The 23,817-nt window shown below is 35.7% G+C and overlaps 1 protein-coding gene across 3 annotated transcripts in view; it reads right to left on the minus strand.

The window, feature by feature from the left end:
* Positions 1-23,817, minus strand: part of MYOF (myoferlin) — a 61,352-nt gene that overhangs the window by 15,908 nt on the left and 21,627 nt on the right. For 2 of the 3 annotated variants that reach the window (XM_066191197.1, XM_066191196.1), the window contains exons 12-34: positions 22,771-22,897; positions 22,261-22,364; positions 21,267-21,335; positions 21,103-21,146; positions 20,627-20,709; positions 18,421-18,459; positions 16,628-16,752; positions 16,045-16,161; positions 15,514-15,691; positions 14,559-14,683; positions 13,958-14,064; positions 11,553-11,745; positions 10,276-10,431; positions 9,150-9,281; positions 8,130-8,293; positions 6,310-6,424; positions 6,088-6,193; positions 5,407-5,549; positions 4,929-5,102; positions 3,578-3,689; positions 2,264-2,341; positions 348-529; positions 98-256 (exon numbers count right to left, since the gene is read on the minus strand). In XM_066191197.1, the coding sequence (XP_066047294.1) occupies positions 98-256; positions 348-529; positions 2,264-2,341; positions 3,578-3,689; positions 4,929-5,102; positions 5,407-5,549; positions 6,088-6,193; positions 6,310-6,424; positions 8,130-8,293; positions 9,150-9,281; positions 10,276-10,431; positions 11,553-11,745; positions 13,958-14,064; positions 14,559-14,683; positions 15,514-15,691; positions 16,045-16,161; positions 16,628-16,752; positions 18,421-18,459; positions 20,627-20,709; positions 21,103-21,146; positions 21,267-21,335; positions 22,261-22,364; positions 22,771-22,897 (2,832 nt within the window). The remainder of the gene's footprint in view (positions 1-97; positions 257-347; positions 530-2,263; positions 2,342-3,577; positions 3,690-4,928; positions 5,103-5,406; positions 5,550-6,087; positions 6,194-6,309; positions 6,425-8,129; positions 8,294-9,149; positions 9,282-10,275; positions 10,432-11,552; positions 11,746-13,957; positions 14,065-14,558; positions 14,684-15,513; positions 15,692-16,044; positions 16,162-16,627; positions 16,753-18,420; positions 18,460-20,626; positions 20,710-21,102; positions 21,147-21,266; positions 21,336-22,260; positions 22,365-22,770; positions 22,898-23,817) is intronic. The other variant, XM_066191198.1, reaches the window with a different exon arrangement.

Genomic DNA, 23,817 nt, shown 5'->3' on the forward strand with positions numbered 1-23,817 from the left:
ATACCTTGCAAGTACTAAGACAGATCTTCCCATAATGTCTCACCATGAAAGAATATATGCTGTATATGACACATACATACAAAAAAGAAATATATACCTTGTCTCTCAAAATAAGTTCTGCAGCAAAAAGAATGTCTCCACTAGCTTTGCCATTATTTATTACAGGATACCAGAGCAGTTTCGGTGTGATGTCGTCTTCTGGGATTAACTTGACCATGGGTGAACAAACACTTCTTCCAAGGAATTCGTCTTTACCCTGCAACCAAAAATAGCAAAAATGACCATTAGTGTACTGTCAACAAATATAAATAAATTAAAAGCAATCAGGGTAAAAAGATTTCACCTACCACTTGGTCACTGTCAAAAAGTTCAATAACGACATTAGGTGGGTTTTGGGCTATTGACTGTGGGTCCCCATAGATCTCAATTTCATTAAATATGAGAGTTTGGTCCCATGTAGGATTTAGAGTTGAATGAATGATCTCAGTTGTTTTGCTTTGATGGAGGAAAGAAACATGAGCATATGGATCTGAAATATCATACAAAGATTGAAAGCACGGAGTTACACACAAACAAAACCACATCAAGCCGTAAGGCACACAAGCACATTTTTCATCAAATATAATATGTTATTTTTCTACTGTTGTTAACAGTTCTATAAGCCATTCTATGTAAAACAAAAATGAACTCATATACATAATTTACATTTAATAGAGCAATTTCCATTTGATTACTAAATCACTTCCTTTATACAAGGCTTGATTAACAGAGTAATAAATGAAAATGAAAAAATATCTTGCAAAGCAGAAAGAGAACCAGAAAACTAAAGTGAAACACTGTTTATACTAATCTTGTCTTAAATCTTGTCCATAGAAACTATTTTTGTTGTCTCCATTGATACAGAACTGTACAGCCTCATAAATAATAGAAAAAAAGAATTCAAGTTCTGACTAGTTGCCAAACAACAAATTCTCCCAGGCTATATTGCTCAGATCATGGTTAGATTTCAAACATGCTTATTTATAGCAACCTCTTCTTGTGAAACAGCTGAATGATTGAAGTGCTCTAGGCCCAGTATTTTGCAAGCCTTTAAATCATCAAGAGCTCTGTAGAAGGTATCTGATGATGGTCATTAATGTTTCCTGTACAAATTGCAATTACTAAGGACTAAAGGCAATTTTAAAGGTTATCTTTAGGTCAGTTTCAATTGATTCTGACAAGGTACACGATCAGAGTTTTACAAAATTTGGCTAATTCTTCAAACTAATTTTAGAGGAAAATAAAATGTAGATGAGCTAATTTATGTATGACTGCATCTGAGGCCCCTGTCCTGAATTATCCATATGCAATTTAGAGGCATTTGTAATTGTTTCTTTGCATTGCTTTTAAGTGCTGCATATTGAAATAAGAACAAACTCACACAGAGAGCTCTATCACTAAAACTTGAAAAGCACTATGTCTTCTGTAACAGAGGCATTACACTTAATTACAGGGAGAAAAAGAAGGATGCAAACAGAGGGTAATAGAGAAAGAAAATTCATTTCAGCTTTGTCTTTTGCTGAACTTCCTTAAAGGAAGTGTAAAGTCATATTATTACACAATCTAAATTCAATTGTTCTGTGAATTTCCAGTGAAATTTTGATTTGAATTAGCAAAACTTGAAAACTGGGTATTAGCCTGACTACAAAGATGCCAGATGGACACCACACTGTTGGAATACCTAAGAGCTGGAAATAAACATGCATAAACAAATAAAAGACATGCTTATCAGTAAGGCACAGTGTAGTGTTCTGAAAGTTTATTTCTGTAATGAATTAATATAAAACACTGCACACTGAGAGACAGCTGGTGACATAACTAATGAAGAAAACACCCAGCTTTTTTCATCCTTGCTTTTCTGCAAGCTTCCTGCAGGACAAAACTGCATGTAGGCTTTAGTTAGAAGGAGAATCCAAGGCGAAAGGAAGGGCCTGGTCATGGGAAATTCAGACCGCGTCTGAAATCCAATTCCCTCACTGAGAATTCACAGGCAGCAGCTGGTACGGGACATACAGAGCACTTTGTTTGTAGCAGCCTCTGGGCCAATAGGAACCAAATTTGGATCATATGTAATAAAGTTGAGACTTTCTTTACAGCATTGTTTCAGTAGCTGGGACCTACACACAGGCCTTAAGGAATTAAGATTTTCTACATCCAAATAAATCAAGCTACAAGTTCATGGCAAAAGTGGGTTTTCTGCACCTTTGGAAGGATTTTTCCATACCTGAAAAACTGTCTTTGTCTAAAGCCATGAGGTTTCTTGCCTGGTAGATGTAACAACGAAGGTGGTAAGTATATACTCCTGTATCAAATAAATAAAACCAGTTCAGCTGCATTATACAGGCTTCTTTTCTGTGATGAAGATATTTTGAGTTTATACAAACGCCTTACACATTTTAACACAAGCACTGTAGTAACATTTTTGCTGATGAGTGTATTAATACCAATGAACTAGCACCTGAGAATATTTGTTCCAACACAAAGCAGAAATTAAAAAAAAACAACCACTAATGCTATTTGGGCTTTTTTCACCATACCATCATCTAAAAATCCTTCTATTCAAAAATCTCTGTTTGAAACAGTGTGATAATCTAGCTCATCCAGAGAATCAGAAACTGGGCACTCCTTTGCTTAATTTAAGCATTCAGTACAGCACTTCCAAGGTCCCGGGTGTTTCACATTTTTAGCTCTTAGCCTAGAAAGTTATTCCAATTGCAGCTCTGTCTCTTTGGTTAAAAGATTTTAAAAAATGAACCACTGCATTTTAGGTGGAATAGTTTAAAAAGAAGATGTGAGTGGCCCAAACCCAGGACAGTGTGGGGCTAAGTTACTACAGCTTTTCTTTAAAAGATATCAGGTGTAACCTTTTCAGCCCTTGAAAAAATCTGAGCCTCTATGTAGCCTCATTGGGCTGAAAACTCTGACCTCTGGCAAGAAAAATTGCCAGTTTCCTCCAGCCATGGTCATTATTAAAAAGAAACTTCAACAATGTTCCCGAGGTTCTGAAACATTTAAGATATAGACATCTGTTCTCAGCAGGTTGATCAAATTCTGCAGAGTTCAAATAAAGACAAATGTCCAGTCAGAGCTCCTCAAAAAGGATATTAAGCCCCAGGATTGGCCTCTATTCCTGTTAACTAGCAGTGGTGGCTCCCATCTCAACATCCCTGCTTTTGTGATTCATATTAGTGATTACAAAGAAATTAAAACCCATCCAGGTTGGCAAAGATACAGTTGTGTTCACTTTGCCAACTCAACTACATGGTACTGCTTCCTCTGGGCCAGGCATTGCACTGAGCTGGTTAAGTGACCTGAACCAACAAAAAAGTTAAATTTAGCATTAAAATTCCTGTCCCATACATGTTTTAAAAATAGCTGTGTGACAGTGGACTGACATACTGAAATGACTAACTGTAATTTTTCTTTAATAACCCAAATAGTGTCCAGTCAAGGGTCTGATAGTAATTACTACAGAAGGCACACTGAGCTAGATGGAAACAGACAACATTTTTGAGAAAGGAATTGTTAAAAAACCTACTGTCAAAATAGCAGGAAACCATTGGTGTATTGGCACCAAACACCGTTGTAGCTGACTCCTTGGTTTTGTCTGAACTCTTCCCTTCTCCATCATCAACACTGTTGTCTGCTCCCTGAAATTACATACAGAGAAAAGTTATTGAGTATTTACACACATAGAAGGAACTTGATAGAAATGGATTATGTGGGGGAATTTATGGGTTTCCATCTCTCTTCCAGCACAAGAAGAAATTTACTTCTGTAAGGAAATGCACTTTACAAGATGTTTACTCATGTCCAGAGGTCATTTCCTGTTGCCAGTTAAAGCTCTGCAGAAATCCTATGTAGTCATTTCATCTTACTTCCAGAATGTCTTCTTTCCAGAGATGTACTAGCTACCTATCAGCTCACAGTGGAGGAAAGGTCACAGGTCTTCTGCACTGTGCTCTCAGGCTTTATCCCAGCACTACCCCAGGAACTATAGCTGTAAGTGAAACTAAAATAGGAATTACTAAACTTGGAGCAACCAAATTAACTGGAGAAAGAAAATGCTATCAGTGGATCCTTGGTCAACATTTGATGCAAAACAGAGAAACAAACCAAGAAAAAAGTGTGAAATTTTGTTAATGCTTTAGACTCAGAATTGTTATGTATTTTATAAAAACAAAGGAACCTTCTCACATTATTTGCTATAGTTTCTATTTTGGTAAATAGAGGTTATTTGTGATGCTGTGTTAACCTCAAAACTTGAGGAGTAACTGCATTCTGCTCATCCATCTGTGTCATATGAAATTCTGGTGTCTTCAACACTTTATTTTCTTTTCTTGGTTTTTTGTTTTTTGGGGTTTTTTTGGTTTGGTTTTTTTTCCTATCTTTTCTTGTGTTTGGTTGTTTATACAAGCAAATATTCATCAGGGGCAACTTTTTCCAAGCCTGTTGTTTTTTGTGCTGATGTTAAAACATCTAAATTATAAGCATGAAAAGACTGAGCTATCTTTTCACTTCACTTACAGGAGGCTCATCTAGTAATTTGCTTTTTGGGCTAAATCCCCCATAATGCAAAAATAAAAATAGTTTGGAAAATAAAGTACTAATTAGCATTTTAAAAATATGAAACATAAATTATATATAATGTGATATATAATACTGCACATGTAATAAAAATATACAAAATTAGTAATAATACAAGAATCTCTACCCCAACTTTAATGGTCCCCTTCCAACTAAAAAATTTAAACAATATACACTGTATTAGCATCTTAGTTATACACTAGTTTAACAATTCAGGGGCTAAAATGTCTGATATATTTGTTTATTTACTGCAAATTAACAGGTCGACCTTTGAAAGATGTTTTTGATACTCTGTCCCTTACCAAAGCACCTTCAAGTTTAAAGATAGCTGCAGCACCATGTGTCTCTGAGGGAGCCATTTTTCGTCTCCATCGTCTTCGACGAAAAGTATCAGAACTGCGTTGCTCCCAGTGAAATTTCCAGCCAATCAAGGAAGCATATTCCCATCCTTCTTGATCTTCATATGATGACCTTCCCTTGAAGACATAAATTCATGTTATCCACAGTGTTGTGTAACTGCAGTGAAAAAATGCAGCATTTCCTCTGGAAGGCCTAAAAACCTCCTTATAAACCAAAGCTAGAAACATCAATGTACAAAAAGATAAAGAAAGGGAATGTGATGAAAATATAAAAGGCTTTCTAGATTTTTTTTTTGGTTGCTATTACATTTTTTCTTCACTCAGGAAATGAGTAATCTCATGCAGATATAAAAAAGAAACAAACCAAAACCCTTAAATTGTTACAGTGTGCAGGCCCCTGGCTGGATCTCTCCTTTCTTACCCTTCCTGCTGTCGCTCCCTCAGACAGCTCCCTCCTCCGTTTCCGCACCAGTCTTCGTCGTCGATGTGTGTGGTACATTTTCTCTGCAGCAACCCATGACTTGGGTTTAGTGTCTGGAGGAATAGTAATTCCATATTCCCACCCTAAAAGAGAATTGATGAGTCGGGGTATTTTCAGAAATATGAGCGAGATGCAAAGAAGAAAAGCATGGGGAATAGAGTGACTGTACCTACAGAGGTAGGTACACTGGGGGCATGATGACATTTTATAATGATGCTGTGTTCTAATATCTGTGACAATAAAAATCTCAACATTAAAACAGATACAATAAATTTCAAGTTCTTTTCTTTGCATTTTTGTTTTCTCAGATGTTGACATCACATTTTCACACTACACTGCAGGAAAATTTAATGCTTAATTTTAAATAAGAGTCAAATGTTCTGTGCACTCTTGTGACTCCAGAAGCTTGTCATTTAAAGGAACAGATGCAGACAGTGAACACTCTGTCAATGTTATATTATCTGATTCCTTAAGCAACTTTATCCAAATATTTCCTTCATATTTTTCCATAGGGCAACCAATATCACCCCCAGAATATTGCTATAGTTTTGACACGTGTCTTCTTTCCTTATGAACTACAGCAGATTGTCCTAATATCAGCAGATCAACAGTAAATCTTACCTTGTTCATCCACTGCTCGATTTAAATCGGATTTCCAAGCATCATCTTCCCACACCCATCCAAAAGGACATGTGAATTCACGTGGGGGTGGAGCTTTTTCTCCATTCTTTTATGTAAGGGAAAATAACAGTTTTCTGCATTAGTAGTGAATACACAGTGTAGCAAAACATAGTACTCCTTCTCTTAAAACTTTACTTATCCAGAGTGGAATTTAACTCTCACCACATCTGTGAAACTCTCCTCAGATGCTTTCCATTCCCCTCCAGGATAGCGACTCTCATTTTCATATACTTCATCAGTAAACTCAGTATGACCAGCATCAGCTTCAGTCAGCAGACTGCATATCAAAAAAACCCCAAAAAAACACAATAATGAATAAAACCCGTTTTAGTTCACTACAGAAAACATACAGAAGCATAGTACAGAATGTGCACACATGGGGGTATTCTGGATTGTCCGGCTATACAAAGGAAACTTTGAAAAAAAACACTGAAGAAATTCCAGTAGTGGTAAGCAATAGGAAGAACATTACTCATAAATATGAATGACTAGCGGGAATGTTTAACTGCTGTTTTATTCAAGATCTGCTTTCAATACATCCTGTGGGAGAAAGAAAAAACATCATAAATTTAACTGTAGGAGACATGGACTGTGTATAAATTATATGCATCTCTAAAGCACATGCATCTATGTATACACTAAAATTTGGCAATGTACTTAATTTCGGTTCCATTTATGCTGTTGACAAGGCAAGCAATCAGTTGGCTAATATTTTTCCACTCTGCAAGTGAAAGAAATAGGAGAACATTAAATCAGATAAAAGCCCTTTGCTATCCTTTGGTGGTTCACTGTGGTTCAGAAGGCACCAAAGTGTGCTCCACACTGCCAGTTGCTGGACAAATCGAGACACAGATCAGCTTCCAGTGGAAGCAGCTGCATGGCAGAAATATGCATTTCAACAGGATTTGATGCAATTTCTTAATGTCATCTTATTCACAAAACTATTGATTTCATATAAAAACCCCATCCATTCACACCTATAACTGATAAAATTCTAAAATGGATCAAATAATAGAACATATTTTTCACGCACAGCTTTTCTATTGCAACAGTTCAGTATCTTTTTCATCATCAGAACACAAGAATTTAAAATGGGCTAAATATTTTCTTTTAGGAAGAAAGAAAACAGTCTCTTTCTCATGCTGGTTTTGTTTATGAAACAAATAATGTTCCCAGTCTGGTTTTAAGTGTGGCAACACAGTTGGACTGGCACAACTCCAGAGCTGAAAACCTCTGGCAGAGAAAGGCTGAACCTGCTGGAGCTGAAGAAGGACTGACACTTCATTAATTTGGTCTGCCAGGGGAGGAGCTGCCACATGGTACCACAGCCTTCTACTGAAAAAAAGTGTCTTGAGTCAGTCTGAGAAATAATCTCTGTCAGTTGTTTAGCGATGGCAATGGAACTTTTCAATGAAATGAAATGAAACGTACATTGCATCTATATATATTTAATGAAATAAACACAAAATACCATCCAGTGTTTGTGAATACCCCTGCAAATGGTGTTACTACAGCATGAACTGCGGATTTATACTAGACGCCAGGGTTATCCAGGGAAGATCCAGTACTCCAAGGGTCTTCTCTGAAACCATCACAGCATGATCTGTGAGTCTCACACAGACACGTGTAAGCCTCGTGGTAGCTTCCTTGGCGTGAAATATTATTATTACCCCTTTTGAAAAGATGAAGCACTGAGACCCAGAGAATATAAGCAATATAGCCATCGTAACATGGGGACTGCAAAACCATAAGTTAGTTCTTAGGAATGGATGTTTTCTTTCTGTTGCCTGTTTTGTTTTACTTTTTAAAAAAGGTAATGTTAATTTCAGCACTATTAACTAGCTTTGACTACTGGCGGGTTTTTTGCTGCCCTGGAACATTCAGCTTAAAATCCCTTTCTCATCCAAGAAAACAGAGAGGAGCTTTAACTCATAACCACAAATGCCTTTACTCCTGCCTGCATAAAATTAAAAAAATCTGACCTTCTTTCAGGATCAACCATCCATTCTCCTTCCCAGTCCCAGCCTTTTGGGGGAAGAAAGTATTCTCTTTTCAGTTTGATTTTTCCTGTGACATCGGAAAACTTGTGGCGACCAACAAGTCCTGAGGTACCCCACTTTCCAAAAAGGAGAGCCTGATTTTCATACTGCGTGGGAAGAAAGCAAAAATCCAATTATTATTTAGGAATAATAAACAGAAACAGCTTTTAGGAGGAAAAAAGTATCTATTTATTGTTGAAGACCAACAAATGAAACATTCAATAGCCTTTTAAACTGTATACTGAAATAATGGCTTTGAACACCTATTGCTTTAAGTGCCTTAGTACAGCACTACTAAATATTTAAGTATAGGAGCAGCAGTGAAATCACAGTAAAAATGTATTTTCATTAGCTATTTTACTGATACTGGATTATATGCACCATTAAGTAATGCGGCATATAAAACACCTGCTGCTTATCATTACCATCCACAACCTCTGTTATATGCTGTGGGACTATATCAAGCATTTGTATTCTGAATTTGTTAACTCTTCTCATTGAAATGTTATTGTATGATAACATTTTGTCAGCAACAGTAAATTTTCCGCTGCTACAAAAGAACCATTATTAAGCAAAACCACTTGTATTCAAGTGTAATTTGTAGAAGTGAAGAAACAATTAGAAAAAAAAAAAGAAAAGGATTATTCACATGCCAAAACACAATAGTTTGGATCTCAATCTTAATTACACTGATAAAATCTAAAATAAATGTATTTGAAATCACTGGAGTTAACTAGATTTGTACCTGACTAACCAGTTGAGAATCTGGTCTGTTGAAGTTCATCTGATGGGCACAATGGACTTGATCATTAATTGCCTTGAATGGGTCCTACTTGTTTCCTTACAATAAACACTACGCTCTTTTTCTGTCCGGCACGCAAAGAAATTCAAAAGAGCTCCAACTGCATCGAATTCCCAACACTCACATCCAAGTTTAATGTAAGAAAGCAATGATGGACATACCATTTCTGCAAAAACACTGAACGTTCCCTCTGCAAAGCTATTAAACTTCTTTTCAACTGCACTGAGCCCCAGCCAAATGTTAATTCGCAGCTCTGCAGGCATTTTGACATCTTTCGTCTTGTCCTGTGGGTACTGGCATACAAACAAAAATGTTACTCTTTGTTATGTTATGCAGGTATCATAGCTTTCAGTAAAAGATATATAATTACAAAAATATGAATAACAATACATATTTATTTGTCTATCTCTTCCTGTACTGCTTCTCTCAAAAGCAAGTAATAACTGGTTCAGGAGGAAAACATTCTTTAAATGATACCTGCCTAGGGCATGTAAAAACCAAACACACTAACAGTAGTATCATCCCTGTTCCTGCATGTTCTCTCCCAAGTTTCATTCAGCAATGAGTTTTTAGTTTGGACAATAACTTAAAACTTCAATATGGATATTTGAGTTTCTTGTTGGGAGACTGGAAATGCAGAGGTTAGCAGAGATGGTTCAATAAAAGCAGAATCAATGAATGTTTGAATAAAACCATGAAGATACAGGCTTGTCTGCCTTGAGGAATTCATGAATATAACTACTAGTAAAATGACAAACTCTGCAAGTGCTGTTGTTTTACTGTCAGATTGCTTTTTTTCTAGTTAAGTTTATTTCAATTGAATACAATGTCAACTTAGATGGGGAAAGGCATTCCCATTCAAGAGTAAGACTCAATTCAGAGAGACAACTTCTGGGTGTAGAACATGCTCTATTGCTTACAGAAAACCATCCAAAACTTTGAATAGATTTTTGGAACTTCTCTGACTTACAGTCATTATTCCCTCTGAAAGTTTCCATTCATGTCCAATCCCCAAATCCCAACTCAAGTAACACTTTAAAAGCTCTATCACAATTTTGAGCTCTTTTAGAAAAGTCTTAGAGATAGGTTCTAATCAATCTAACCAATACTGGTTCTAACTGGCTTATGATAAACTTAAAAATTCTCTGATATTTTGAAGAAGCTATATGCAGCTGGATTCTAATCTCTCCTAAGTCTGACACCTCATAGTTTGCATGTTTCACACTCATGTCAGATGGCATCTCAATCTAGAGAGTTAATTATTTCTTAAGGAGAAAAAAATAGTACCTTTAAGAAGATTGTTTGGGTCTTTCCACAATATTTACCAGATGATTCAGGGCCTGCTGTGGAGTACAGCACTTGGTGTGCAGGAACACGAGCATAGGCCAGTCTTTTCTCCCCTCGGATCATCCATATGATTACATCAGGCATACTGTTTTGTGGCTGAGGATTATTTGTGGGGAAAGTTAAGAAGAGCAATTACTAGAACAATAAACAAATCTAGATCTTAGAAAAGAGAAAAAAAAGGGGTTACGTCAAAGGATTTATCATTTAGAATCATGAATCACAACAAACTTATGATAAATAGAATTGTTTTGTTTTGCAAGTAAACCAATATATAGGTCTGAAAGAATCATAAAAAATACCATTGAGATTTTTGGAAAGCAAAGTAAGTTTTCTTTAAAAAACAATCCTTACATATTTTGTAAATTGGTCTAGAGACATTTTGCATCTCAATTCCCTTATGGTGATGACAGTGACTGGATGCCATATGCTGATGCTTTGGACTGACCTGCTACATATTGAAGTGCTTGTGATGCTTCCACATAAAGGGTATACCATTTTGAGACTTTTAGCAGAAGAGAGAAACCAACTATTACCTTTCTGGAGTTCTGTGCCCACCTTTGTGGGCTAGCTGCAAGTCTGGCCAATTAATTGCTCTTTTTTTTTATCAGTAGCTCTACAGTAGAAGCAACAAATTAAAAATAAAAATAAAAATAAAAATAAAAATAAAAATAAAAATAAAAATAAAAATAAAAATAAAAATAAAAATAAAAATAAAAATAAAAATAAAAATAAAAATAAAATAAAAATAAAAATATTCCTAAAATGTTGTGAAAACCAGTTATGAGATAGCCAAGATGAAAACAGAAAATATTTCTGAAAATTAAAAATAAATCCACAGAAACAGATTTTACTCTGTTAGAAGTTGATTACTATGGCTAACAATCTGGGGAAATCCAATATATACCCTGCAGTCCCTGAACCAGAAAAGTGACTTGCAGCTCTGGAAGAAAGGAAAGGACAGAACAGTGACTTAAACAGAACAGGGTCTACTTTACCGATCACTGAGTGATCATTACTCAACACACATTCTCAGTGAGAACAGCTAGCACATGAGTTTTAAGTAAATTGCAGTTACAGAGGGGAACATGTTTGCTCTCACAGCATCTAAAATTACTATTCTACGGAGAGTGGATATTGCTTGATCAGCAGGGAACTTTACACCCATTTGTGTTAGACAGGCATTGCTAAACCAATCACCAGTATTGTGAAGCACTAACCTCTTCACTCAGTTGCAGTAATCTATCCAACCAATCCTCAATTTCTGTCAGAGTGGCTTTCACATCAGTAGCTTCATTTCTCATCCTTGCTGCTGCTTCTCCAATCTGTTTGAGAGACTTGAGGCGCATTTTTTCTATCTGAGTGTCAAGGACTGTAATATTAGATTTGCCTCCTATGAGGGGAAATGGTTTGCTGAAAAAAGAATATTTGTTATGGTTAATTATCTAAGTGGATTTTACTTAGAAGCACTCTAAATGCAATGGGTTGAGTGCCATCACTTCCTGTGATTGAAAACCACTGGAACAGTGCTATTGCACCTTTTTCTGCAGAGATTTTCACCTCACAAGGTATTTATAATAAGCAAGGGAAAGGCTGTACCTACATAACAAGCACCAAGGTAAAACAACTTGAGGTATTTGCTTTAATGTAATTGCTGCCAATCAAATCAAGGAAAATCCATTTCTTTATATATTCACAGTAAAAAATTAGCATGTCAAAACTGAAACCAGTGCCTTCAGAACAAGATTAGGTTCACTGGAACTGTACATTCTCAGCGACTCTATACAAATATGGCTTGTGGCTACGACTAGATTTACCTAACCGTCTGGCAAGAAAACATCGAAGAACTCTGTAAGAAATCTGTGACACAGAACTTCTGAGTCAGCAGAGGGCAGAGTAACTATTCAATGGAACCGAGAAATAGTAGAACTCTGAGTTAGAAGGGACTCTGAAGACTCATTGAGCCCTGCCTCTGCACAGAAAAGCCCCCAAAAATCACACTATGTGTCTGACAGTGCTGTCAGAAAAATGAGAGGAGGTTTGAGGAAAAGGCAGCTTTTCAAAGACCAGTGACCGTATCCCTCTAACAGAGCTCATTGAAATGCCTTTAATGTGATATTGTACAAAAAGTTTAAAAATTTCCAGACAGCTGCCTATTTTGAAAAGACCAACTCTTCTTTGACGTACATTTAATGACACGCTATGAACTTCTAAGGGTTTTGATTCTGTAAAACCTTGATACTGACTATTGTGCCTTCCACTAAAATTAGTTCTGAATGCAAGGGCTGTCTGCCCTGGGAACTACTCAGACATGAATCAAATATACCAGATCAGAACGTTCAGAAAATCACATCATTTGAGGTTTAAATAGTGCACTGAAAACTCTCTCAAACTCCTAACTTAGCACAGCAAGGAAAAATCTTCTATGAGTTCAACACAGGCAACTATGTCTTTGAGAGAGGTTTTCCGAGTTTGCTGAAAAAACCCGAAAAAGAGAATTGTGTCCCACGAGCAACTGAAGTTCATTTGGTGGCTATATCTAAGTGCTATTGTTCTGTAATTGTGATATTTTACAAAATAATGGTCTGAATTAGTAACAGTGCAAATATGTCAGGACGAGGAACTGACCTCAAGTTTCCACACTGACTAGATAGCTCTGTGTGACAATAGTTTTCCCTTCCCATTTTACTTTCCTGAAGTTTGTCAGTCCTTCCTCTCTGCTTTCTTCCAGATCACAGCATTCTATGACGTTATTGGTTTATATTTTTGCGTAAGCTTTCTAACATGTAATTCTTTGTTAATATATACTGATCTCCACTGTTTGTTTTTCCTCTGCTTACTTTTATATTGGCCGTACAACTTGATGAATTTGTTCTCTCATTTTATGTTCTTGTTATTTCCTTTTATGGATAATAACTATTCTGTCATTTCCCCCCTTCCTTTTCCTGTGCTGTTTATCACCCACTTGTTTACTCTCCCCATCTCAATATCTCCTTTTAAAATGTATCTTTCTCATACAATTCCTTCCTCTCCATTTAGAATTTATTCTCTTTCAAAACTCTAAATGCTGACTCCTGCTGCCCTCTCTGAACACCCCCATCCATACAGACATATTGACTGGAGGCTTATTCAAAAATACGATCGTTATGGCCCATAATCCCTTCATACCTTTTGACTTTTTTTTATTTTGGGCTTACCAGTAAAGTACTAGACTTTCTTCCCTCTTCAGTTTCAGAAATAACATTGAAACACAGGAAAACCAAAGGTACATGAGGAATTCCAAAAAAGGGTGGATGGAAGAAAGGCAGCAGAGAGGTCTAATATCCATTTTCAGAACAGTCCTTCCTCAGCTTTTTTTCAAGAGATTACGGTTTTTTTCTTATCACTGTCTGTAACAGAACTACCTTGAGATAACGGAGAATTACACAACTGGATGGATTATTTGGCAATATCCATGATGTTTTACTACTTTCAGACACTTTTGGAATTTCAGTTCTTAGGTCAATTCATGGGATTAGTCAGTTTTATAGTCCTCAGAATTTGTTTTCTGACTTAGCAGAGGCAATAACAAGGATTCTGAGCAGGCCTGGAATGATAACATAAGAGATTAAAAAACTTCTTTTACCTTATATCTTCTGTAAGTTCATCAATCAGCTTCAACCACATCTCAGCTAATCGGTTTTCAGACACTTTAGCCTGCATTCCTGATTTTAAGGTGGCTAAGTTGGATTGCTGAGGAATTTAAAAGAAAACAATTTGCACTTAAAAAAACTTCCATTGTGGTTTATGGTCAGAAGGAGTTTTGAGATTTTGAACTTCTTTGTTTCTCTGTGTAAAGGCCAAACCAAAAACCCCCTCATGTTTAAACCTAATTCATATTTAACAGGACTATTCTGATGTTCTCCCCCACTGTATTAAACAAAACATGCAAGTAACAGTCCCACAGATGTAATGTGCTCCTAACCAACAATGAGTACTCTTCCTTCCCATGGGAATTCCCTGTGGATTCAAGCAGGAGTGTGCTGAGCCTTGCTAAAATCCAGGCCTATAATTAACAGTGCCATTTGTTACACCAAGCAACTTTTAATTTTGACTAAGAAAAAAGGAGAGAAAATATCACAAAATTTCAATAATTTGCTCAAAATGTCATTTTTGATTATACCTCTAAATGAAGAAGAGTAAAAATGAAAAGCCTATCAGAAAAAGAAAGATTTTAAATGTCTTACCAGTCTTTCAGCCATGTTTAGGATTACATTCACAGGGTCTAATCTGTGACTTATGTCCTCCCAAAATGAAGTCAGCGTTACAACTGGCTTTGTGTTTGCCCATGGCAAGTAGTAATAATAATTACCTGGTGTGAAACATTTGTATGTAAGATTTAGAATTCATGGCAGGAATACATACTGTGCACTGTTGCTACATTCGTGTCATTTCTGTACTGCATATCATTAAGAACATACAAGCTACTCCAAATTCACAAAAGGAGTGATTTTCAAGCCACTGTAGCATCTGTTGAATGGTAAATGTTCACTTCAAATCGTTTCAAATTGTTTCAAAATCCAACAGGTTTTAGAAGATAAATTAGCTGTTAACATATTCTTTCCATAACATACTGATGTAGATGGCAAATTAATATAACTTTATCTTTGAAATAAAATATTCAAATAATCATATTCTGGACTGATTATTTAATTTAATACACAGGGGAAAAAAAAGAACTACTCTTTGCAGTTAATAAAAAAAGTATAACCAAAGCGTATTTTCCTGTGATCTTGCTAATTCTAGGCTGTTATTTTAACTCTAGGCTGAGAGACGTATTGTTTAAAAAACAAGTTATTATTTTATTCTAAATCAGAATATTCAAAGTGTGTTTTCCCTACTTAATTCTAGATACCACTAAAATAACGTGATTTCTTTTCCTTGCAAAGTTTGTGCATATCTAGTTCATTGTCAAAAGATTTCACTGAATTCTGTCAAAATTTCATTAATAACTTCAGCCGGCCCCGCAGCACATATCCCATAAAGGCCACTTCATCTCAAAAGCCGTGAAGAGCCGCAGGCTCTTTTCTGTCACATTTTCAGGAAGTGTTCAGTGCAGTTCGGGCTGACATTCAAAGCTATAAACAGCCCTTCCAAAAGACAATCCTAGAGCGTTTCACCCCCACACCAGAGCACCCTTACCATCGAAAACAGCGCGGCTGTACTGGGTGGTCGATGCCAGGGGTTTACAGGTGGTGTCAAACTTGTTGCCATAGTTGCCAATGCTCACCTCGAACTGGATGGGCTCCCCCGTGTCTTGCAGCATGGTGGCAGAATGGAACACAGCAGCCAGGCAGAACTTCCGTCTGCGCTGGTATTTCTACCAAAACAACCTTCTCAGTTGGATCTCAAAAGAGGACTCACAATTACAGAAAATAATAGCTATATCTAAACGGAAATAATTAATATTTTTACTGTTTTCAGAGAAGAAACCAAAAAATATGACGTGTATAATAAATTGGTGTATTTGATACTATAAAATGTTTCAGATTAACACTTCTTGCTGCAACGGCCCAACGTTTTTGTAGCCACTGCTCCTCAGCCACCAGTACCCACCTCTCTGAACCTGGAGATTGAACTCTATTGTATTGATTTTAGTGAGTTAGATCACTCTCCAAAAACCAGCCAAGGCACATCTCCTCAACTAACAGTGACAATAAAACAAGCATTTACCTCAACAACCAGTAAGTCATCATTAGGAATCATTTCTAATTTTTTTTGAACAGGCTTGCTTTCAGATAATGTAGACAGTTCGACCAGAATTCTCCCCCTATAAGCAACTCCTTCTCCCTGTAACACAAACACATATCAAATACAATTTTACATATTTGACCTAAAGAAGTGCATATTTTTTTAGCTGTACATGATTCTGGCTTCACTGAAGTGTTCTCAAAATTTCTGCAGAGGCATGGATGTACATATTGGAACAAGTGAAACAAGGCAGTTGGCTTAATGCTAGACGTGAAAAACATTTATGCAAAGAAGGAAAGAAGAAATACGAATTCATGCAAAGGTGCAGTTAGTGAAAATCATCAAAATCACTGCTGCTCCTTCAAAAATACCCTTAAGACAAAACCAGATAGGAACGGAAAATACTGTAATACTTCCTTATTAATCTTAAATATAAAACATTATCCAGAAATAAAGAGCAAGTGGTGTGTAATGTGAAAAAACCCCACATTAACATGAATTAATTCATTGATTAAAAAGAATTGGGTTAATTCTTTTATGAAAAACAATTAATCAAGAAACTTACCTTTCCAAAGTTTAATTCATCATATGGGTCTGGGAATCCAGTGTATTCTCTTGGACTTCCATAAAAGTTTAGGTAACAAGGTCCAAATGTTGGCAAAAAGCCAACTTCAGTTTCTCCAGAGTTTACTAACAAAAGACATTACCATTAAATCTTTGTTAATTACCATATCGAGCCAGAAGGAAACAATATTCCTATCAAATCCATTAAAAGCAATGTTAGATATTAGTTAGGTATTAGTAATATAAGAACACTTTATTCTCTGGATATACCATATGAATTTAGAGTAATTACACCACTGACTGTACTTGTACCTAACTTCTTTCTTCACTATACAACACTTACACTTAATACTACTTCACGCCGCAAAAATCCCACAGAATAAGAAGAATTTATGTCCCACTCCAAATATATGGGTTTAATTTATGTGCAAGGGTAATATGCTCTTATGCTAACAGAAAACATGTTTTCTAGAAAAAAAGTGAAACTCAGTAAAACAATATTTGCAATCACTTAAATGCACAGGCCAATGATCAAACTAAACAGCCACAGAAAAGATGCGCTCTCTAGCAGAAAAAGGAGGTGAGAAACAGGTCAGCTTTGCAGCTGAAATTGCCTGATCTGCAGCACAGAGAGGGATGCCCTTATTTCTCACAGGAAAAGAAGGCTGAGCTAAGACAGTGACAGTAAAGGGTCATGCCTTGTGTGACTGTGCCACTACTGAGTGACACAAGTGGATTGTAAAAGTGAATGTGATGTCTTGATGTGATTTCCTGTCAACACAAAGTCACGTAGAACCTGCACAATATAAAATAATGATTTACAATTCTCTATCCTGCATTTGGCTACTTTCACATCTTTACCTCTGAATCAGAAACAGATCAAAATTTGAATGAAAAAATCACTGGAATAATGTCCAATTTTTAAAGAATTCTAAGACTGAACATCAGACCTCAGTATGACTAGGTTTAAGATACAGATATGTGTTAAATTAATCCATTCACTACTTACTGATGCCAAAAAATTAAACAGAATATAAATTTAAAAACATATGGACAACAAAAAACTGTCCCAAAACTGGAATAAAAATAATTTATTTTCTATTTTTAAAAAAATTTAAAATTCAATTGTTTCCTTTTAGAAGGCTAATGATCATGTATAATGGAAAGTGACTCTGAGAAATTATTTCAGCCTTTAACCTAATATTACTTTATTAAAGAAAGAAGGATAGTAAATGAAATACCATGTGGATGAATCTTGATTACTTTTTAACTGCACTCCACTTGTATTTATCTCTCACTATTTAAATATTTACCAGAAAGTCTTTGAAACTCGGATGTCAACCTACACAGTTATGGAAAAAGTCACCTCTCCAAGTAGTAACAGATTCAGATTTTATTTTCCAGATTTTGTTTATATAGCTTGCTAAGCATAAGCAAAACAGCCACTAATTATTTTAGGCAGTTATTTACTTCTGCAGGGCTCTGCAGGTGCAAATACATCTGCAATCTCACAGCTAAGTTAAAAGTTTCAAGCTATTGTTAGTCTAAGCACTCTGTAATAGAAGCAACTAACACACAGCTTGAAGCACCAGCCAAACAGAAATATTTTCAAACCAATTCCAGTGCCAAAACTGGTTTATAGAGTTAGTTATGTTTGATACTCTTCAATCACAATGGTGAAATCTTTTAGACAAACAATTATTAAAAATATTTTTAAGCTGATGGAGTGTCTTAGAAAAAAACCTTCAGTTTGGGCAATGGAACACAAAATCAGTAACAGGTGAAGATATAAACCTTCATATGATGAAGCCCCTGTTCCTGAAGATGAAAAATCTATATTATGAAAAGAGAAGTAGTAGTTATATGATGAGTGACAATAGCATTAAAAAAAACAACATCACAAAGCAATCTCCTTTTAAAATAAAGCTGAAAGTCTGAGAAAAAGTAAAGTTCATATAGGCTAGAATTTTGCCTCTGGTTAATGTATGAAGGTATTACTCTTCCTGTACAAATTCCAAAGGGAAAAAAACCCAGCATACATTTAACAAAATATCTTGTTTTGGTGCTTATTTTTTAGCTTTGTACATTCCTCCTCCACACAAAATACAGATTTATTTTTAAAACTACTTTTAAAATCTTAAGGTCATTTTAAAAACCCACTACATTTCAGGGCCCCTTGGGGTACCTACATTTACATTTACTGAGGAATATAGACTAGTACAGTTTCACAACCCTTTAGAAGCCAGAACAGGCTTCAGGCACAGCACTAAAGAGAAGATAACAGAAATGGCTATTCCAATGTCAGCACCTCAGCAGAGAGAGAAACCAAACTAATCTCCCCAGTTACTGAGTGCCTGGGTTTGAAGTGTAAATGCTCTGTGGACTCAGCTGCAGTTCGAGATACACACTCATATGGGGAGTACAAGTGATCTCTCCAGAGCTGAATTTTCCCCAACAGCCCAACCCTTCTGTCTTGGCTTTCCCATTCTCTTTTGCTTCTGGCTGTGCATGGGATACCTAAAAAGAATGTTTGCATGAAGTCTTACATCAACAGCAGTCCTTCTTAGAAGACTATGTTATAAGCTTTTATGTGACCAAAAATACAGTTCCATCCAATTCTTGCCTCAAGTCAGTATAGGATTGGAGCCAGTAACTTTGTTTTTAAACACCTAATAAAGCCACCAACTTAAAGACAAATTGGTCTGTCTCAGACAAGTACATATCATACAGATTTTATTAATACAACAGAAAAAACCAGTAATTTAGATTCTTATTGTAACAATGGTGAAAATGGTTTTGAGACAGTGTCCTTCAAACTTGTGTAAGTAGTCAGATAAATACGTGTTAAGTCTGTTTAACCTTGAGCTTTACAATTCTGTATGGATAACTAATATGCCAAGGTATGTTCATTAAAAAGATAAAACAGTTTTTCTGGCAAGTTAACACAGAATCATAGTCTGGGAGCTGGCCCAATCGTATAAAAGATCTTGCTATAAAAAGAGGTGATTATAGATATAGATCACAAAGAAATTATCAGTAATCACAAGATTATATTAGAATATAAACGCAACTGGATTTTTTCAATACTAGCCAAAATATTGGCACAAAAAAGTGTTTCTTATAGTATTTTAAAGAAGAGTTTTATTACAAAACTCTTTTCCAATGGGAACAATGTTAGGCACCTCATATCTTGCCTAACTTGCTTTCTTGTAATTAATCAGTTTTGGGTTTTAGCTGTAGGAGATTACATATCCAGCCATCCCTGCTGATTGAAGCACATAAATCATCTGCAATCATAGCAGTGCGACCAAAATCAGAGTTACAAAATAGGAATATGAGCACTCATGCAATGAGATGCAGTGCCTGATCAGCCACTGATCAGAGCAGAGACTGACCCAAGTTCCCCCATGATCTGAAAACAGCCTAGTGGTGTCCAGGAAATGTGGTTCTAGATAGCTCCTTTAGACTAACTGCTCAGGAACATTCCACAGCTTTTAGGTTCTCTTCTCAGAGACAGAACAGATACTCTTATAAGGCAGCAAAAGGAGTCTTGTTTACCAGTGTCCAAAGAGGAAATGGTTCTGAAGCACTGACTCCAGATTGTCTTGAAATTAAATGTCTTATTAAGCATCTAAGTAAATTTGCATATCTTACACATGGTAGATTGTGATATCACATCGTTTTCGGAATTCGGGAAAGCACTAACAAATTTAATTAATTCATTAACTTACAGATATACATATATATATAAAGGAAAACCGCATCTTCAATTACTGCTATTTCCATGATGATGTGGTTTAGTCAATAAAATATAAATACTTCTAAAAGACACATAGAATGCTTTCTAAGAGCATTGTTTTGAAAATTTCAGGAACAGACAATCCCGTTGCCAGGGAATTGAAAAACTATGGATAAATATATACTTTCTTAGAACACTGATCTTTGCCCTTCTGTGTAACACTAGAGAAGATGGTGTGTTACACACTGCTCAAGCAATTACCTTCAATCTCTCCTCCAGAAAAAGCAATTTTTGAGAGACTTAAATATGTTGTTCCAACTACATCATTTTTTGTAAGTCGATCCCTAGAAAAAAGAAAGATTTTATTTAAATAGAATGCTGGTCATCACACACAGTGGCAAGCTACTAGTACACGTTTTCTATGATCTGAAATGCTTCAATACTTCTAACAAAACCAGTAATGACAAGTTACAAAAGTAGGCTGCAGACCATGAATAAGTCACCTGACTTTTACACTATCATTAAACAGTGACAGTGCTCAGTTCTCACTGCACACAATTAAAAATTATCTCATGTTCCACTAATCAGATCTCTTGTAAAGAAACCATAAAGGTACTTAAGCACTTGGTAAAATACTCTCGTGCACTGTAAAAATACCTGACATCTATAGAACCAGACTTTCCTCTGCTTATTATCATTTAGCTTCTTAAGTAACTTGATTAAAAGTCATAACTCACCAGTCAACAATTGAAAGTTTTATTTTCTCACACATTGAGGGAAACTGAAAAAAAAAATAGCAATGAAAGTAAAATAACTCATTACTTTTTCTCCTCTGTAATGTTAATGCCCTGAGTTCCAAAAAAATGGCTGTTTACTACAGAAACAAGGGTAAAAAACTGACCTTGATTTGAAGATAAATAATTTGATTCCATTCTGGATTAGCATTTTTCTCAATTATATTTGTGCAAACCTGCCAAAAATGAAAACAGATATACAACACATCGAAGATAAAACAGAAGAAGTATTTACTAGCTACAATTCAGGACACATCATCATCTGATTGCAAAAATTAGGGGTAGTAGTCAATGAATCCTGGATTAATGCTGCAATGAGCCATTGATGCTCAATGAGTTTTACACTGATAGCTTCTGTTAGAGTAATCTGCATAGGCAGCATTAATGACTTTTGGAGGAAAAGAAAATATTGAAACAGTGTTTAAACATGAGATTTGGGTTATTCAACTTTCTATTTTTACTAGCTAAAATTAAAGGAAATAATGAAAGCTTGTTATTTCCACAAGCCACAATTGAATGTGCTTTCATCACAGCAGAGAAATGAGATTAAGGAATTACTTGATTCCAGCTTTCTTTATGCAGATTTTAGGGTAGATGAAGAATATATCATAAGGGAGAAGCTGCATTATTTGCTATTCATGTCTTCTAAAGATCTTCTGCACTACTGGGTGTGGTAACCTGACTACATAGCATATTAAATGACTGACAAAAATTTGACTAGTAATGAATATAAGTTCTGCAGTTGTGCTCCAGATCAAATTAGGCATTCTAAGAAACACATTATTATTTAAATGTACAAATGTGGTTAATCTGTCCAGAAAGATCTGTATCACCAATTGCTAAAAGCAATCAGGAACAACTGCAGGCAAGAAATCTGGCATGTGTCAGTTCTAGCCTTTAGTCATAGATTCCTTTCAGTAGTCATCAGTTTTACACCCTATTTATTGTACCTTGAAGTTTGTCAGTTTATAAATTTAACTTTATTTGTTCATTTGATTTTATTTCCATAATTCTGGTAAACTTAAAAATTTATGCTGGCATATGAAATCTGTTCTCAGGACTAAAATTAGAATACAAAGGTTCAAATATTTACTAAATTACCTTTTTCCCAGCAAAAGAAACTTCCACAAATGGATCTACAAGATTTTTCTTGTCTGCTTCTCCTCCAAATATCTCCTTGACAGTTTGTGCAAAAGCGTCATCCACTGGAGAGGTGTCAAAGATTAAATTAAGGTTTATTATTATTATTATTATTATTATTACTATTATTATTCCTAAATAATAAATTGCCTTAATTGTCTAACCTGATAAACAAAATTCTGAAGTGTTGCAGGTAAAAATTGAGAATTTTGGCTTAGAAGCAATTTTAAGAACATAAATTTTTCAAACATCGTAAGAAGTGCTGATGGGCTCCTGAATTTAAAGGCATCACTGTATTTAAAAAACATTATACATGTATTTGAAGACATTGCTATTTGGCACAGATATAGGTGAGAAAATATACTAGTAAGGGATAAAAAGTCACCTATATTCTATTCTCAACAGCTACCACAAGTAACTATTTCTAATAGTATTCAAACATCAGTAGACAAGTAGGGAGCAGCTACATACTTTGTGGAATGTCCTCAGCTCTGTAGATTTTGAGAAGAAAAGTGACCCATCGAAGTGCAGTCCCAGCAGGTAATAAAAGATTGCTCTCCACATCATCACTTTCATTATCTCTCTCCCTTTTTTCAACCTGTTGGAGAATACGGTTGAAGACAAAAAAGACAAGGCAATGTACAGAATTAGAATTAAGGTGATTAGCTAAACATCTGTTGATTAGCTAAAGGCTGTTGTCAATTCCATGATGAAGAATGAGACTGTATGAAATTATCAAGCCACAAAAATTTAATTCTACCTAAACTATTTTACTTTCAGCTTTATCTCTAAAGTACTCGATTGCAGGAGCCCATTATAATTACATTTTCAAAATCATCATCGTCAGACAATAATGATTTTGGTACATGTAAAATGCCAACTTCATGCAAATGTCATCCTCATCTCAAGAGAAGGCATTTACTACAATTAGAAAAGGCTTACAAGTCTGATATAACTTACTGCTTCCTCATTTAAAAATAAACACACCACAAATACCTGGATATATCCTTGTGATTTCAAGCATCATGAGGATAGAAGAGAGGAACAGTTAATATGAAACTACAAGGCAATCTGCCATGGTTCTGGGCACCACATTATATTTAACTAAGGAGAAACAGTATTCAAAAATATCAGACAGGAAGAAAGGCAATGGTCAGGTAAGAAAACAATTACAAGAAAAAATCACCTGTCTTCACCTTGACAGAACAGCAGACAGTGAAGGATTGGATTGTTGAAACAACCTACTGCTTTTATCTGCATCAAATTATTTGTGCCTGACTTGTAATTGAGGGGCCTGATCTTCACCAGAAAACATCTGGAGCTTTCTGGTACTCTGGTTTCTCTACAGGCTTGTCTATATTTTGTAGTAGTGGAGATATTCTTGACTTAGTCCTGGAACCGGTATCAGTGTTATTCTGCCTGCTCAGCTATGCTAAGGAGAATTACATATTAGCTTGCATGCAAAACCAGACTAACACATCTCTACTTCCAGTATGTGGAGTATCCACAAATGGTAGA

The sequence above is a fragment of the Chamaea fasciata genome, unplaced genomic scaffold, assembly GCF_029207755.1.
Source record: "Chamaea fasciata isolate MVZ Bird 193981 ecotype frontalis unplaced genomic scaffold, bChaFas1.0.hap1 SCAF_9, whole genome shotgun sequence".
NCBI lineage: Eukaryota > Metazoa > Chordata > Aves > Passeriformes > Sylviidae > Chamaea > Chamaea fasciata.